Source organism: Eubalaena glacialis, chromosome X (assembly GCF_028564815.1).
Source record: "Eubalaena glacialis isolate mEubGla1 chromosome X, mEubGla1.1.hap2.+ XY, whole genome shotgun sequence".
In the NCBI taxonomy this organism is placed as follows: domain Eukaryota; kingdom Metazoa; phylum Chordata; class Mammalia; order Artiodactyla; family Balaenidae; genus Eubalaena; species Eubalaena glacialis.
The window spans coordinates 135,267,291-135,282,779 of record NC_083736.1 but is presented as its reverse complement, the minus strand read 5'-3'; the positions used below and the strand labels follow the sequence as shown (position 1 = coordinate 135,282,779).

Here is a 15,489-nt window from a genome sequence, read left to right as displayed (position 1 = left end):
TTTGGTCAATGAATTAATAAATGAATCTAAAATGGCCTTTAAAAATAGGTATGTTTAAAATGTTCAAAAATATAAAAAAAAGGAAGTCATAAAACAAAGAATAGGACAATATGAGAAAACAAAGAGCTTTGATTTGAAGGCAGATGCTTCCCTGTGTAGGAAGAGCATAGATATTGGGACCAGACAGGCCTTGGTTTTAATCTGGGCTCTGCCACTTATTATGTAACTTTGGGCAAGTTTTTCAATAGCAAGAATCCAAGATTCACCATCTGTAAAACTGGAATAATAATGCCTCATAGAGTTATTGTGGGGGTCAAGCACCTAGCCCAATGCTTGACACGTAAGTCCTCAGTAAAACTTAATCCTAAGTACCATGTCACCCCCCACTCCCCACACCCCTAGATTGAGTTAGGGCTGACCTTCTTAGACCACTTTCTGGATACAATAAGTATCTGTTGGATGAACACATGATTAAGTGCTTAGCACACAGTAGGTGTAAAATCAATGGAAGATGCTTTCATGATTGCTCCCTAACTCAGGTTTGTCCTGTCCTCCTCATTAACACATAATCAGCTTGGGCAGAGGGCTTCTGAGTCTGATATATACTATGGCTCCCCTGCCCCACCCAGCCCCTGGTACGTGCTCAAAGCCAGCTCCTCCTAAAGAACAGTCTACCAGCTCCAGGCACAATGGATTTGAGTGAAAAAGCAACCTGATAATGTACAAGCTCCAATTTTGCCAAAATGCCTGCGTAGTGCAACACAGTCCAGGAACAACAGATCTCCAGGGATGGATGACAGAATGTCAGAAGCTGGCAACACGAGTCACCTAAACTCATCATTTAAAATAAAGTATTTGGGACAGAGTCAATTAGGAAGAATTTGCTTTGGATTGGCATTGATGCTACTACTTAAAGCCACTGCTGTTCAAATGGTGAGGTGGTGGTTCTGTGGAAAGAACTTTGTTCTCAATACATTGCCTTGTTCTCAACTCCTTGCCAGTTAACAGCTGTTCTCAACAGAACCTGCCTTTTTTGAATACGGCATTGTCCATAGTAACAGCTGACAGATCAAAATATGATGATCCCTGGCAGGGGTCAGTGTATGCTTTGTGTGGTTTTCTTCGTGTTTCTTTTGCTTAGGTTTAGTTGAGATCCTTGAATCTCTGGGTTTATAGCTTTTATCAAATATGGACAATTCTCTGGCCATTATTATTTCAAATATTTCTGTGCTTCCCTCTACACTTTGGAGACTCCATTTACACATATATTTGGCCACTTGAAGAGTTTCTAACAGCTAATTGATGCTCTTTTCTTTTTTCTTGTTCTTTTAAAACTTTTTTCTCTTTGTGTTTAATTTTGGAGAATTTCTATTGCTTTGTCTTTAAATCCCCCAATCTACTAAATCTGCAATGTTTAATCTGCCATCAGTCCCATCTGGTGTTGTTTTCATTGCTCAAATTTCAACTTGAGATTTTTCCCCATCTTCCACGTCTCTACTTAAAATTTTGAACATACGCAACACATATGTTAATATTCCTGTCCACTAATTCTAAAACCTGTGTTTGATCTGGGTGAGTTCCTATTGATTGGGCTTTCTCTTCAGTAAGAGTTACATATTATTATTGCTTTTTTTGAATGCCTGGTAACCTTTGACTGAATGCCAAATATTGTTAATTTTACCTTCTGGGGGTATTGGATAATTTTGCATTCCTATAAACATTCTTCATCTTTGTTCTGGAATGTAGCTAAATTACTTGATTTGATCCCTTTGGTCTTGCCTTAATGATTTGATAGTCAGAACCAGAGTAATAGTTAGCCTAGGGCTAATTTTTCCCTATAACTAAGGCAAGACCTTTCTGTGTACTTTTATACCTCATGTCCTGAGTATTACGAGGATTTCCAGTGTGGCTGGTAGAAACAGGAAGTACCACCAGCCCTGTATGAATGCTGGCACTGTTCCCTCTAATCCTCTTGGGTGGTTCTTTCTCCTCACAGATCCTTGGCATCCTCTACCCATGCAGCCCTCTCCCCTCTGGTACTCTGCTAGCAACTTTAGACTACCTAGTCTCATGTCAATCTCCTCAGCTCAGGAATTCCACTGGGATCCCTGTGTGTTCTCCCTCTTGGCTACATGGCCTGGAAACTCGCTAGGTATAAGCTAGGGCAATTGTAGGGCTCATTTGATTCGTTTCCCATCTCTTCAGAGTCCCTGTCCTTTGTTGCCTGATGTCCATTATCTTGAAAACTGTTATTTCATATATTTTTGTCTTTTATTTTTGGCTGTTTTGGGCAGGAAAGTCAATCTGGTCCCTGTCACTCCATCTTGATTGGAAACAGAAGTCCCCCAATTCCATAGTATATTGTACAGTTACTGAAATGATTAAATTTGGGACTGTACAAAGGTAGAATTTAGTGATAAGTGAAAGCCAAAGGGAATGGAGTAGCAGGCAAGCTATCATTATAACTAAGTAAAAAACAGATGCGATGGTAGACTGATACTGAATGGAAATTAGCAAAATTAAATAGCAACTGTGCCATTGTGATAAGATTATGAATTTCTTTTAAAAAACTTATCTTTCAATGTTAAAATTACTTAGGTTTTATAAATTTTATAAAGTGAGAATTTTTTTAATCCAACTTTCCTCAGAACATTAAGTTGAAGGAATGGATTCTTCACACATAGCACACTACAGATCCTGGGTAAATATCTGTTGACTGACTGATGAAGTCCGGCTGTCAGCCGTGTAGATGTCAGACTGATGGCCAGAGCTATATGGATGCCTTGGCCTTTATTCCTAGCATAGCTGAAAATTAGTTTGTGTGTAAACAGAGCACTGCTCTATTTAAATTAACCTTCTTCTACCTAATTTCCTCACTGTTTCCTACTGTCTTGAACAGAATGCTAGGTTAAGCAGAGGTACGTCTTCAGAAGGGAGAAAGTTTTATCTACACAGAAGTAGCTTGTTGAATGAGCAAGAGCTGGAAAATACAATAGAAAAATCAGCACTTCATATTGAAAATATGTGTTCACAGCATCTCCATGTTACAGAAGAACTTAAATACCTGCATAGTCCACAGAACATGAAAATCCTTTCAAGCAAAATCACATGGAAGCCTGAAAACCAAAGTGAGAGTCTACACATCCAACCTGTTGATACTCCTCTTGAAATCCCTTTACCAGACATTTAAAGAGTGCTATAAAAATAATAGTGCTTTAACATACAATATTCATTTGTGCATCTAATGTTTATTATGAGCACCTACTATGTGTGGCCAGCCCTGTTCAAGGTATTTGGTGATATGCTGATGAACAAGAGTACCCTTGCTCTCACAGAAGTTTCATTCTATTGCATGAATACAGACAATATGTTAATAAATGAGGTTCCTTTGAGCATTATCATATATCCTTATGAGCTAGCCTGGCAGAGATTATTACCACTCCTATTTTACAGATAATGAAACTGAGGCTCTCCATGGTAAAATAACATTCCCCCAGTCACATAATTGGCAAATGGCTGAATCAGGAATTGAACCCTTATCTTCTGATGTCTAGGTCATCTTTTCTCTCTGTAGTACTGTCACCACCGCAGCGAACCAGCCTAGCAGCTATGTTACATGCACCCATGGAGTGACAGGTAAGGTGAAAGACTATCCATTGGGAAGGTTTCCTAGGATGCTTTTTCTGTTCTTCTATATCTATTTTTCTTGCAGTTTGATCTTACCTCCCAGACTAGAATTTAGATCATTGAGGGCAGAACTAGGTTTCATATTTCTATTAATGTGTATCCCTATAGGATTCTCTAGAGGAACGTCTGGTGAATGGATAATTGGATGATACATTTAATGGCTTAAGAAAAAGATGGAGGCAGGACTTCTCTGGTGGCGCAGTGGTTAAGAATCCGCCTGCCGACGCAGGGGACACGGGTTTGAGCCCTGGTCCGGGTAGATCCCACATGCTGCGGAGCAACTAGGCCCATGCGCCACAACTACTGAGCCTGCGCTCTAGAGCCCGCGAGCCACAACTACTGAGCCCACGTGCCACAACTACTGAAGCTCGCGTGCCTAGAGCCTGTGCTCCACAACAGGAGAAGCCACCGCGATGAGAAGCCCGAGCACCACAAGGAAGAGTAGCCTCGGCTCGCCACAACTAGAGAAAAGCCCGTGCACAGCAACGAAGACCCAACGCAGCCAAAAATAAATAAATAAAATAAATAAGTTTATAAAAAAGAAAAGGAAAGGATGGAGGACAATCCAGATTAATTAGGAATTGGGTTCTGCCCATAATGGGCAGATGACTCTGCCATCTCATGAGTCTACTCACATAGCCTACAGTAGCAGGCAGGTCACTAACCTCTCATTTCGAAATGCACTCACAAGTCAAAAAGACCTTGAACAATGTCTGGCGTAGAGCACAGCTTAATTCTTTTTAAAGCTACTACAGGGATCATTCTAAGCATGGCCATTACTGGCTCCCAATAAGAAATGGCTACAAAAAGGCAACTGTGCAACACCGCTCAGGTGCTATGCCCATATGGGATATTTCTTGAAATTAAAACCTATGTAGGACAAGGGAAGCTGAACTTGCCACCCCAAAATATGCCTCCTTGGCATAAGGATTATTTTGAGCTGGTTATGTTTAAGAAACAGCAGACAGAGGAGAAGCTCTGAAAACCAACAGAAGTTACTCTACTGTAAGAGATACTTCCATTTGTAAGTGTGTCTCCCTCTTTGCACCGGGAAGAAAAGGATGAGTCGAAATTTCTAGGAACTCTTATCAATGCAGAAAGCCAGGACTCAAATCTGCCTAACAAGCTTCCCCACAACTGACTCCCTGCCCCCAACATCTTCTTTTATCTTTAGCTGAAAATGGCATTTAAGCTGGTAGCTTGAGCCATTTTGAAGAGTTATTCAGTATTCCGGGATCTCTCCCACGTATACAAGGAGATGTACATGTTATTAAACATCTGTTTGTTTTTCTCCCGTTAATCCTGTCTTTTTATTACAGGGGCATCTCAGCCAAGAACCCAGAAGCGTAGAGGGAAATTTGTTTTCTTCCCCTACCTTGGCAATACACATTAACTAAAGAATCAACATTATGGGAATAAGGGTCCAAGCTTTTACTCTATGTACTCAGTGTACGTACTTCTGAGGCAGGAGCATCAGGTTCAGCATGCAGGAGTTCCATTCTAGAACGTCTTCTTTGGCCTTGAACGCTTCTATAAATAAGTGAAAAGAGAGATGGTAAACACATCTCACTTGCCATTTAAATCTAAATTCTCTATAATACAATAAAAATGAGGTTCTGTTAAAGAGAAAAACCATAGGCCCAAAATGGCATCACTTGTGCTAAAGTCCATGATACCAAACCCAGATTTAATACCTAACTTAACTGCAGTTTCAACCTTCACCACAAATGTAATCCTAATTACGGTCTGGAATTTCCTGGTCAGCACCAATTAAGTAATCTGTCACATGGGTCCTCTCTATCCCCCAAGGGAAGAAGAGGCAACCTGCAGGATTAAACCCTTGCCATTACTTTTCTCCCCCAAAAGATGTCCTGGCCTAAAAATAATCCTTTCTTTTCTTTTGCTAATAACTCCCTGGCCCCACCCCTCTTCCTATAAAAACCTTCCATTCTGTACAACCCCTTGGAGCACTCTTCCCGTTGCTAGATGGGACGCTGCCCAATTCATGAATCGCCTAATAAAGCCAATTCGATTTTCAAATTTACTCAGTTAAATTTTGGTTTTTAACAGTTCAAATAAGAAAAAAAAATCTGTTTTATTTTTCTTAATACATAACATCATCAATCTTTGACGTGTCGCTTTTCCTACAGAGAAAGTTGTTCTGCACCATACCTATAATAAAGTAAATCATCTGGACCCTCATTAGAATGAAGTTTTTATTTTTTTGAAGTTTTGAATTTTATTTCTTTATTTTTTATACAGCAGGTTCGTATTAGTTATCTATTTTATACATATTAGTATATATATGTCAATCCCAATCTCCCAATTCATCCCACCACCACCCCCCCAGCCACTTTCCCCCCTTGGTATCCATACGTTTGTTCTCTACATCTGTGTCTCTATTTCTGCCTTGCAAACCGGCTCGTCTGTACTGTTTTTCTACATTCCACATATATGTGTTAATATACGATATTTGTTTTTCTCTTTCTGACTTACTTCACTCTGTATGACAGACTCTAGGTCCATCCACCTCACTACAAATAACTCAATTTTGTTTCTTTTTATGGCTGAGTAATATTCCATTGTATATATGTGTCACATCTTCTTTATCCATTCATCTGTCAATGGACACTTAGGTTGCTTCCATGTCCTGGCTATTGTAAATAGAGCTGCTATGAACATTGTGGTACATGACTCTTTTTGAATTATGGTTTTCTCAGGGTATATGCCCAGTAGTGGGATTGCTGGGTCGTATGGTAGTTATCTTTGACTTTTCCCTCTTTCTCAACTCTCTTCTGATTTGTATGAAAGTTTTTTATTACTTTCTGTCTGCCTTTTCTACCTGGTGTATTTCTTGAAGGCGGTGCGCTTCCTTTGAACCTCTTGTATCCCCAGCACCTACCACAGTGAAGAGCACTTACTAGGTGTTTTCATGAATATGTGCTGAGTGCATAAAGGAATAAACAAACTGACCAGTTAGTTCATTAAACTATTTGCACATCCCTCATCCCAGGCCTGCTCAGCTTGACACAATTATTTTCAAAGACCAGCTGAGGCTTCCATCTGTTCCTTAAGAGCAATTAAATGACTCCATATTGACTTCTAAATACTAAATACCTTTATGCCTGAGATAAACAGCATGTGAATGAATGTCTAATATGGTACCCACTAACTACATGTGGCTAAATTAAAATCAAAATTAAATAAAATTTAAAATTTAGTTTTTCAGTCACAGCAGACATATTTTAAGTGCTCCATAGCTACACGTGGCCAGTGGCTACTGTATTAAACAGAACAGATTAAAGAGCATTTCTTTCATCACAAAATGTTCTATTGAACAGTGTTATATCAAAGGATGCAGTGGGTGTTACTGGACAAGACACTAACTTTGACAAGAAAACATTATGAGGCAGTTAGGTTTTGCTTTAAATCCACTGGCTTGAATACTGAAAATACAAAATAAAGAAAAGCAAAGTTTTCCAAATTCTTCCATGAATTTACATTTCATACTCCTCTATATGTCAATATAGATGGCAAATATTTGACTTAAAATCAGAATGTACAAATAACCAATAAACACATACATTGTTAATGAAAAGTATTGAGGAGTCTTTCATACCTAACCAGTCTATGCATGTATAAAATAGAGGGTTTGCAGTCACATCCATTGCTGGTCTTTGGTTAGGAACAGATACAAACAGAACTTTCCTTTTCCAAATTGCACCAGTTAATTTTCAAAAAGAAAGAAAACGATCAAAGAACACTTTCCTAGCTATATTTACATGAAAAGAACAGTTTCTAATTTTACGAAGAAAAGTACCTCTGTCTCATTATGTAAAATCTCAAAATGTTAGTCTTAAATTGGGCCCTTAATGTTTTTTACTTTTTGAATTTTTCCCCAAGGTTTGATATTCATTGGTAAAGTAGTCAACGCTGCTGAATTACTTTAATGGAAGGTTGTTCTTGGCTCAGAAAAGCATCTACTTCTACTTGCTATATAAATGAAACTGTAAATATGAAAAAGACGCCCCAATGAATACTGTCCTTTCATACGTCAATGAGGCACAAACTAAGGTGTGTTTTGAACAGTTGTGGCACAGAGTCAGGAAACTGATGACAGTAAAAATATAATCCTAAATGTCTCTGCTTGTTTAATTTACAGCCGAGATGATCTAACCTGAAGCGATGGAAGAAAGGCTGTGACCAAAGTTTAAGGAGCTAATTTTTAAGATTATTCTAACGAAAGCTACTCCGTAGGCTCACAGAGGAAACCCATTACCACCCCATGTCTGAAATGTGAAATCTTGAGTCAAGTTGTACGTATCCTTTTTTCCTTCAGGCCCAACTGCATCTCAGCCATCCCTGGCAACTGCATTAGTACTAGCATCTCCAGAGCCTACCTGTCCCCAGGAGTCACTATGCACTTAAGTGGTTCCTTAGGGATCATGCCTGAAATGGCCTCCTGTTTTTCCCAGCCCCCATGCCTACTATGTCAGAGTTGCCATGGAAGATGGAGAGAATTTGGGGGTCACACACACTTGGGCTCAAACTTCAGCTCTGACACTTCCTAGCTGTGAGACCTAGAGCAAGTCTCTTAACTTCCCTGAGCCCCAGTTTAAAAGTGAGACTCATAATACACACCTTTTAGGTGTCTTGTAAAGATAAAATAGTGTTTGGGAAAAAGTGCTTGGTAATCTGTACCGTCCAACATGAGCCTCTCAAACGCCCTCATTAGCCATTCTCCCTTTGATCGCTCCATTCCTCTAAGTTTCTTCTCCACTTAAATATATGATTTAGGACGTATAATACTGTAATTTGCTTCAAAATGGTTCTTTTATGATTTTAATTCTCTTCTCGAGAAAATGTGTTCCTCAGAGATGAATTCTGCATGTGCTATCATTTATTCCTTCAGAGCCAAGAAGCAGACTCTCCAGTGCTCATGTAAGCAGACTGGGATCAAGAGTTGATATTGCTATCCACTACCTAGACCAGTACTCTCCTTTGGGCAGGGATGGAGGGAGGAAGAGGGGTGTTTTATGGCTACAGGGCTCTGCATACAATTCACTCTTGTCAATACCCCTTGACTGAATGTACAAACTGATCCCCCCTAATGAAAAATAACTACTCTGCTTTTTAAATATTTCTTCTCTTTCAATATAGCTTCTTTCAGTAAAGAAATCATTAGAAAATGTCATCTTAATAGATTTACATGATCCGAAGACTGAACTAGTTTATTTCAGGAACCTTATCCAAAGGCAGATAGGCAAAGGAGATGATTTTGATCAGTTCAGAAAATCAATAACTTGAAGTGAGTGCTCATCCATCACCTTCAGTTATCGTAAGGTAACTGTTAACTAACCCTACTCCTTACCCACCACCAATCTCACCTCTGACTGGCAGGGGAGATATCATCATTTACTGAGCTCCTATCATGTGGTAGCTATCTTACACATATTATCTTTTTGCATCCTAAAGTAAGTCAGTGGTATGTGTTTTGTTTTAATTCCCACTTTACAGATGAGGAAACTAAAGCTCCATAAGGTGAATAATGTATAAGGTCTGTAAAAGATTAATAAACAGAAAGGTCATTTAAGTAGAGCTGGGAGACCAGAAGGGGGCGCACTCACGCCCTGTGACAACAACAGAGCACAACAGGAAGAAGAAAGACTCCTTTTATTTCCTGGCAAGGACTCAACCAAAGAAAAGCCAGGGACTCTTTGTTTACTGTAGCCCCCCCAACTCCCTTTTCCCCTCTATAAAAGGGTTCTCCTTCCCTTGCCGTGCAGGGGTTTCTAAGTGGCTAGCCATGGTTGCAGACCCCAAATTGCAATTCTCTGTTGATCCTAAACAAATGCATCTTTGCTGGAGAAACATCTGGCTGTCTAGTTGTCTCAGGTCAACACTTTGCTTGCCCTTGCAGGGACCAGAGAATACTCACAACGGCTCCAGGACTGGTGAGCAAGCCGGTGTGGTACCTACGTTGAGCCCATTGTTGTTCACTGTTTTTCTCACCAACCCTGGAGTTTGAAGGTATGTCTTTCTCCTGGATCTGGGTTCACAGCCTCTTTGCGCTTGAAGCTCTCCAGGCTTTATTCGCTATCTACATTAAGGTTTCATTTTTCTGGTAAGGGCCTTGTTCTGTACGCGAGTATTCGTTTGGCAATTAGGTCTGATCATGAGATCAGATTGCTTCAACCAAAGCTGGCTGAAAATGCTTTTGGCCCAATTCCATCGGGAAGGGGCTGCTTCAAATAAAACTGTGCCGGTTCAGCCTTCAGCCTATTCCTTTGAAAGGGCTGTCTTCTGGAGACTGGCTTTTAAAAAAACCTTCAGCGTGGCTCCTCCAAAACCAAGCTATTTCCTCAAGATTGGCTGGGATTCGCTTGCAAGCTGAGCCATTGAGCCATTTGTGCTGTAAGCTGTTTAAGCTGTTTGAAAACTGTTCTTTAGAGGAAAAACCTCTAGGAAATGGGTCCCAGTTATCTAAGTATTTTGTGGGCACCCCCCACCGACAGGAACTCTGCCCCATTTTATGTTGAAAAACCTTTGGTCCTTCCTCATGCACATTTCTAACTAAATGGACTGACCTGACCAAAGGCAATTTAGAAAATCCATGGCCATGATGGGGAACTTTTGAAATCCCCAAACTTAATTTCCTTAAAACTGAATTGGACTATAGTAGCTCAAAACTTTTCCAGGACTGAGTGGAATGCTGATTTCGATTGGTATTTTGAGGCTTCCCAATATTATCAGGAGTCTAAAATTGCCTCTCTGCAAAATAAGATTTTAAGATTAACTGAGGCAAACAAAGGATTATGGACAGATAAAATGGCTCCCTAAGCCTCGGACTCTTCTTCCTTGGCTTCTTTGTCTTAGGTTCTGCCTTGGCACCATCTTGTCTCTCTCCCTCACTGCCTCATAGCCTCACTTCCAGCGCCATCTTCCTCCTTCCCTTCTACGCCACCTATGCCTCCTCTATACCTTCAAATCTCCCATACCAATTCTCCCACCAAACTTTCCCTTTTCTCTGAAACTCTCTCCTCTCTCTTCTCCTCTGAAATTGTCAGGACCTGTCCCTTTAAAGTTAAGCCTTCTGAGGATACAAAGGCTTAAACCATTTATTTCTCATGTTCCTTGGACTAAAGCTGAACTGCGAGCCATAGTCAAAGACTTTCCCAAAGTAACCAAAGATCCTCACAGATTTTCTGAAGAATTTAATATAGTCATTCAAACTTATCAACCTGGTTTCTTTGCTTACATGAGCTAGTTCATATGCTTGTCTGTGAAGGCCAGGCCCAGCACTAGATGAAAACCACTAATGGGGAAAATCCTGAAAGGTCTCTAGAATTACAACGGGGAGACCAGCCCACTGACTTATTATATGATCAGGCTCAGGCAATCACTAGGCAACTTTGTGAGCAATTCCTAGGGCTTTGCTAAAGCCTGTTTATTGGAACAAAATTCAGGCTTGAACACAAAAATATGATGAACCTGTTCATGAATATTATAATTGACTTCAGATTATTAAAAACAAATTCTGGTCTTCCTTCAGATGTCGATTCCACCTGGGTAGCTTTTAATTCTCTGTTTATCAATGGACTGAACTGGGACATTTTCCTTCTAGTAAAAAGGACCAGGATGGAATGTGAAACTATGTCCAGTCCAGATTTAATTAATCTGGCAAACCAGCTCTCTCACACTCTAGATAAGTCACCTAAAAGGAAGGCCACCAAAATTCTTAATCTTCAACTCAAGTAAATGAAGGCTCCTAAATGAAACCAAAACCCTCCTAGTTTCTGCTATTATTGCAAAGGGCCAGGACATTGGAAAACAGATTGTTACAAATTTAAGCATTTTAGGCACCTTTAGCCCTCTAACCAGCCTTTTCAATGCTCTCCTAACCCCCAGTGATGGGCTCTGAGGAACTACAGGAGCTCTTCCTAATCCCATTAAGAGGGAGGCCTTTTAATCATCTTTGAGAAATATTTCTCCAGATGTGGAGTGAATCTCTTCCAGTCCTAATTGACACCAGAGTTACACTCTCAGTGTTCAACTCCACTGCTGTAAAACAGCCTCTGCTTCAGAGTACGAAAACAATTCAAATAGCGGCCATCTCTAATGAACCTCAAGAGGTTCCTGTCTCTGAATTTATTCCCTTTTGTTTAGGCCCTTTGAGAGATACATACTCTTTTCTCCTTAGTTCCTCTGCTCCTACCCATTTACTAGGCTGAGACTTCTTAGAGAAGTATCATGCTAGAATTTCTGTCTCGCAAAAGGGGGAAATAATTCTAGAAATTGATAGCGGTCATCAACGTAACTCACCAGATGAATTAAATGGCCCTTTGGCATCTTTTATTTTTCATCTCTGATGATTAATAAAATAGATTCTGGAAACACTGATCATTTATCCCTGTTGAATCAGCTACCACTTTCTTTATGGGCAAAATCTCCAACTGATGTTGGCAAAATTCACAGCACACCTCCCATCAAAATTAAAATAGACCCCTCAAAACCTCTTCTCAGAATTAACCAATATCCTATAAGTAAAGAACCCCACGAAGGCATAGAGCCCATAATAGAAGCTTACAAGGCTCAAGGCCTCATTATCCCTTGTTCTAGCCCCTGTAACACTCCCATTTTACCAGTGAGAAAACCTAAGGGCTGAGGGTGGAGGTTTGTCCAGGACCTCCCAGCAATAAACTACACTGTTATCCCTTGACACCCTGTCGTTCCTAACCCTCATACATTACTAACATACATTCCTACCAGAAGTAAATTCTTTACTATAATTTACTTATGCAGTGCATTCTTTAGTGTTCCAGTTGATGAAGCTAGCCAATACCTTTTTGCCTTCACTGGGGAAGAGAAACAATTCACCTGGACAGTAACACCTCAGGGTTTTACTGAGAGTCCTTATTTCTCACAGATCCTGAAGGCTGACCTGGATGATATGAATTTCCTTAGAGGTTCTACTTCGTTGCACTATGTGGATGATTTGCTTCTTTATTCTCCTTCTCAAGCCTCCTCACAGGAAGACACCATCCACTTGCTAAAGCTTTTAGCCTTAAAGGTACATAAGGCGCCAGAGAAAAATTACAGTTTGCCCAGTTTGATATTTAGGACATCTCATGTCAGAACAAGGGTTACACCTAGGTCCAGCTAGACTTCATGGTGTCCTAAGTTTCCTCAAACCCAAAACTAAGCACCAACTGTGAGGTTTTCACAGGCTAGTCAGTTATTGCCGAAATTGAATTCCAGATTTCTCTCTTATGGTCAAACCTCTGGATGTTTTACTAAACAATTAACAACCCCGACACAATTTTATGGGATGAACTGGATGGCACAGCCTTCACAGCCTTAGAGTCTGATGAAGCCACCTGCCCTTGGGCATCCCAATTATCAGATTCCCTTTTTTCCTTGTTTTATATGAAAAGGAAGGGAATGCCCTTGGGGAACTCACCCCAAAACATGGGATGACCATTAGCCCACAGCAACTGGACCCTGAGTCACAGGGATACACCCCTTGCCTTAGAGCCATCACAGTCACTGCAATACTTTTACCTGTCAGTTTAGCTATTATTAAGATTCCAGGGCATTCTGAACTTGACTCTCTGGAAGCTAAGAGAAATCAGCTTGCTGATATTTCTGCAAGGCCTGCTGCCGTTCAAAGGACCAACAGCAGCCAAACCTCTGTCATGGTTCAAAGGGATATTTTCCCAAATGATAATTTAGAAAAACTGGCTAGAGAAGCCCCAAAATTGGCCTCAGAAAAGGAAAGACAAGATTGGAACTTCAACAGTTGTTGGTTTGATAAAAAGAGAAAGCTCTGGGTTTGGACCAAATAATGACCCAGTCCTACTGGAGACTCTAAAATTCCCACTGCTCACCACTGTACGTGGATTAAACAACTGGTCTAATAACAAAATGATAAGTCTTCATGAACCAATATTGGTGGAGAAACATCAATAAGGTCACAAAAAGTGCCTACACCTCACTTATCCCACTTGTTCTAAGTCCAACCCAGGGAAGTCTGTTCGTACTGCTCCTGGACATTTTAAACTGCCTAACGGACCATTCGAGGTCTGGCAAATGGATTTCACACAACTTCCTCCATCTGATGGATATAAACATGTTTTAGGCATGGTCTGTATGTTTTCACACTGGACTAAAGCCTTCCCTTGAAGATAGGCTACTCCTATCTCGGTGGCTTACGTTCTTTTGGAAAAGATTATCCTTACCTGGAAAACTCCTCTTGAACTTCATAGTGATTGGGGAACCCATTTTACTGGCCAGGTGCTTTGACAAGTCTGCTGTTTGGCTGGTTTTACAACACTTTCTCTGTGCTTACCACCTTCAATCTTTTGGTTTAGTCCAATGCACTAATAGCATTATTAAGACGCAATTGGCAAAATATGTAGAGGCCCTCCAAATACCTTGGCCACAAGCACTGCTGCTGGTCCTTCTAAATCTCAGATCCATCCCTTTTGGAAATATAAACTCTCACCCTTTGAGATAGTCACAGGACACCCAATGCACTTGGCTCTTGCTTCTTCTAACTCACAATGGATAAAAGGAGAGATATTCCAAAACTGCAAAGGCCTAGTTGTTTCCATTAAAAATATCCATGCTTTGTTCAAGCAATCTTTTTACCATGCACCCTTGGGAAATGAAGACCTTAAGCGTTATACTTTGCAATGTGGAGATTTTATCTATTAGAAAAGACAACTCCAGAAGAACTTTCTTCAACCTTGCTGGAAAGGCCTCTATGAAGTACTGCTAACCAACCCTTGTGCCACCAGACTGAAAGGAATAAACTCTTGGATTCACGTGACACACCTAAAGAAAACATCAAACCCTGACTGAACCTGCACATCATCTGGTGACCTGAAAGTAAAGATTTACCAGAACTGAAGCATACAACATCTGATGTCACAGCTTTCCCAAGATATCCAGACCAGGCCTGTTGGAAGTTTGTTGCCAAACCTTTGATGATGGCATAAGGCTTTGGATGATCTTCAATATCTATGATCTTGATAACATATGGACTTCAGATAAAAAGTGTCTGAGAGTTCTCCCTCTTACCCATCTTTATTACTCAAATGTTAATAGGTTTAACATTACTAATAAATTAATGTGTCCACTCTGTGCACTTTCCCTCTGACGTGAGACACTACACCCAGGAAAGGTCCTTCCTGACGTTGAGGGACAAAAAGTAGCTGTAACTAAAAAAACCGACTCTTGATCAACAATGCTTTCAGAGAATGTAAAAAATTAATAAACAGAAGTCTCAGTTAAATAGAACTGGGAGACCAGAAAGGAGACCTGTCATGCCCTGTGACAATAACAGAGCCTAACAGGAAGAGAAAGACTCCTTTTATTTCCTGGCAAGGACTCAGCCAATGAGAAGCCATGGACTATGTTTACTATGGCCCTCCCAACTTCCTTTTCCTCTCTAGAAATGTGCTCCCCTTTCCTTGATATGCAGGGCCTTGCATGTGGCTAGTCATGGTTGCAGACCCTGAGTTGCAATTCAGTGCTGATCCCAAATAAACGCATCTTTGCTGGAGAAACATCTGGCAGTCTATTTGTTTTAGGTCAACACAAGGATATAGTCATTGAATATATTCAAGAATGTAGTCATTGCATATAATTAAGAATAACATTCATATGAAAAAATACAAATTAGTTGAAATATATAAGGGCTCAGCCTGTGAGCCAAAATTGGCAGCAGCCTGTTTTTGTACGAGGTAAGAATGATGTTTACTTTTTAAAAAGGTTGTAAAACAAACAAAGAATATGCTA

The 15,489-nt window shown here is 40.3% G+C and overlaps 1 protein-coding gene across 1 annotated transcript in view; it reads right to left on the bottom strand.

Annotated features, from left to right (window-relative positions):
• Positions 1-15,489, bottom strand: part of PASD1 (PAS domain containing repressor 1) — a 49,892-nt gene that overhangs the window by 15,597 nt on the left and 18,806 nt on the right. Inside the window, exon 5 of the mRNA XM_061178247.1 lies at positions 5,145-5,217. Coding sequence (XP_061034230.1) covers positions 5,145-5,217 — 73 coding nt within the window. The remainder of the gene's footprint in view (positions 1-5,144; positions 5,218-15,489) is intronic.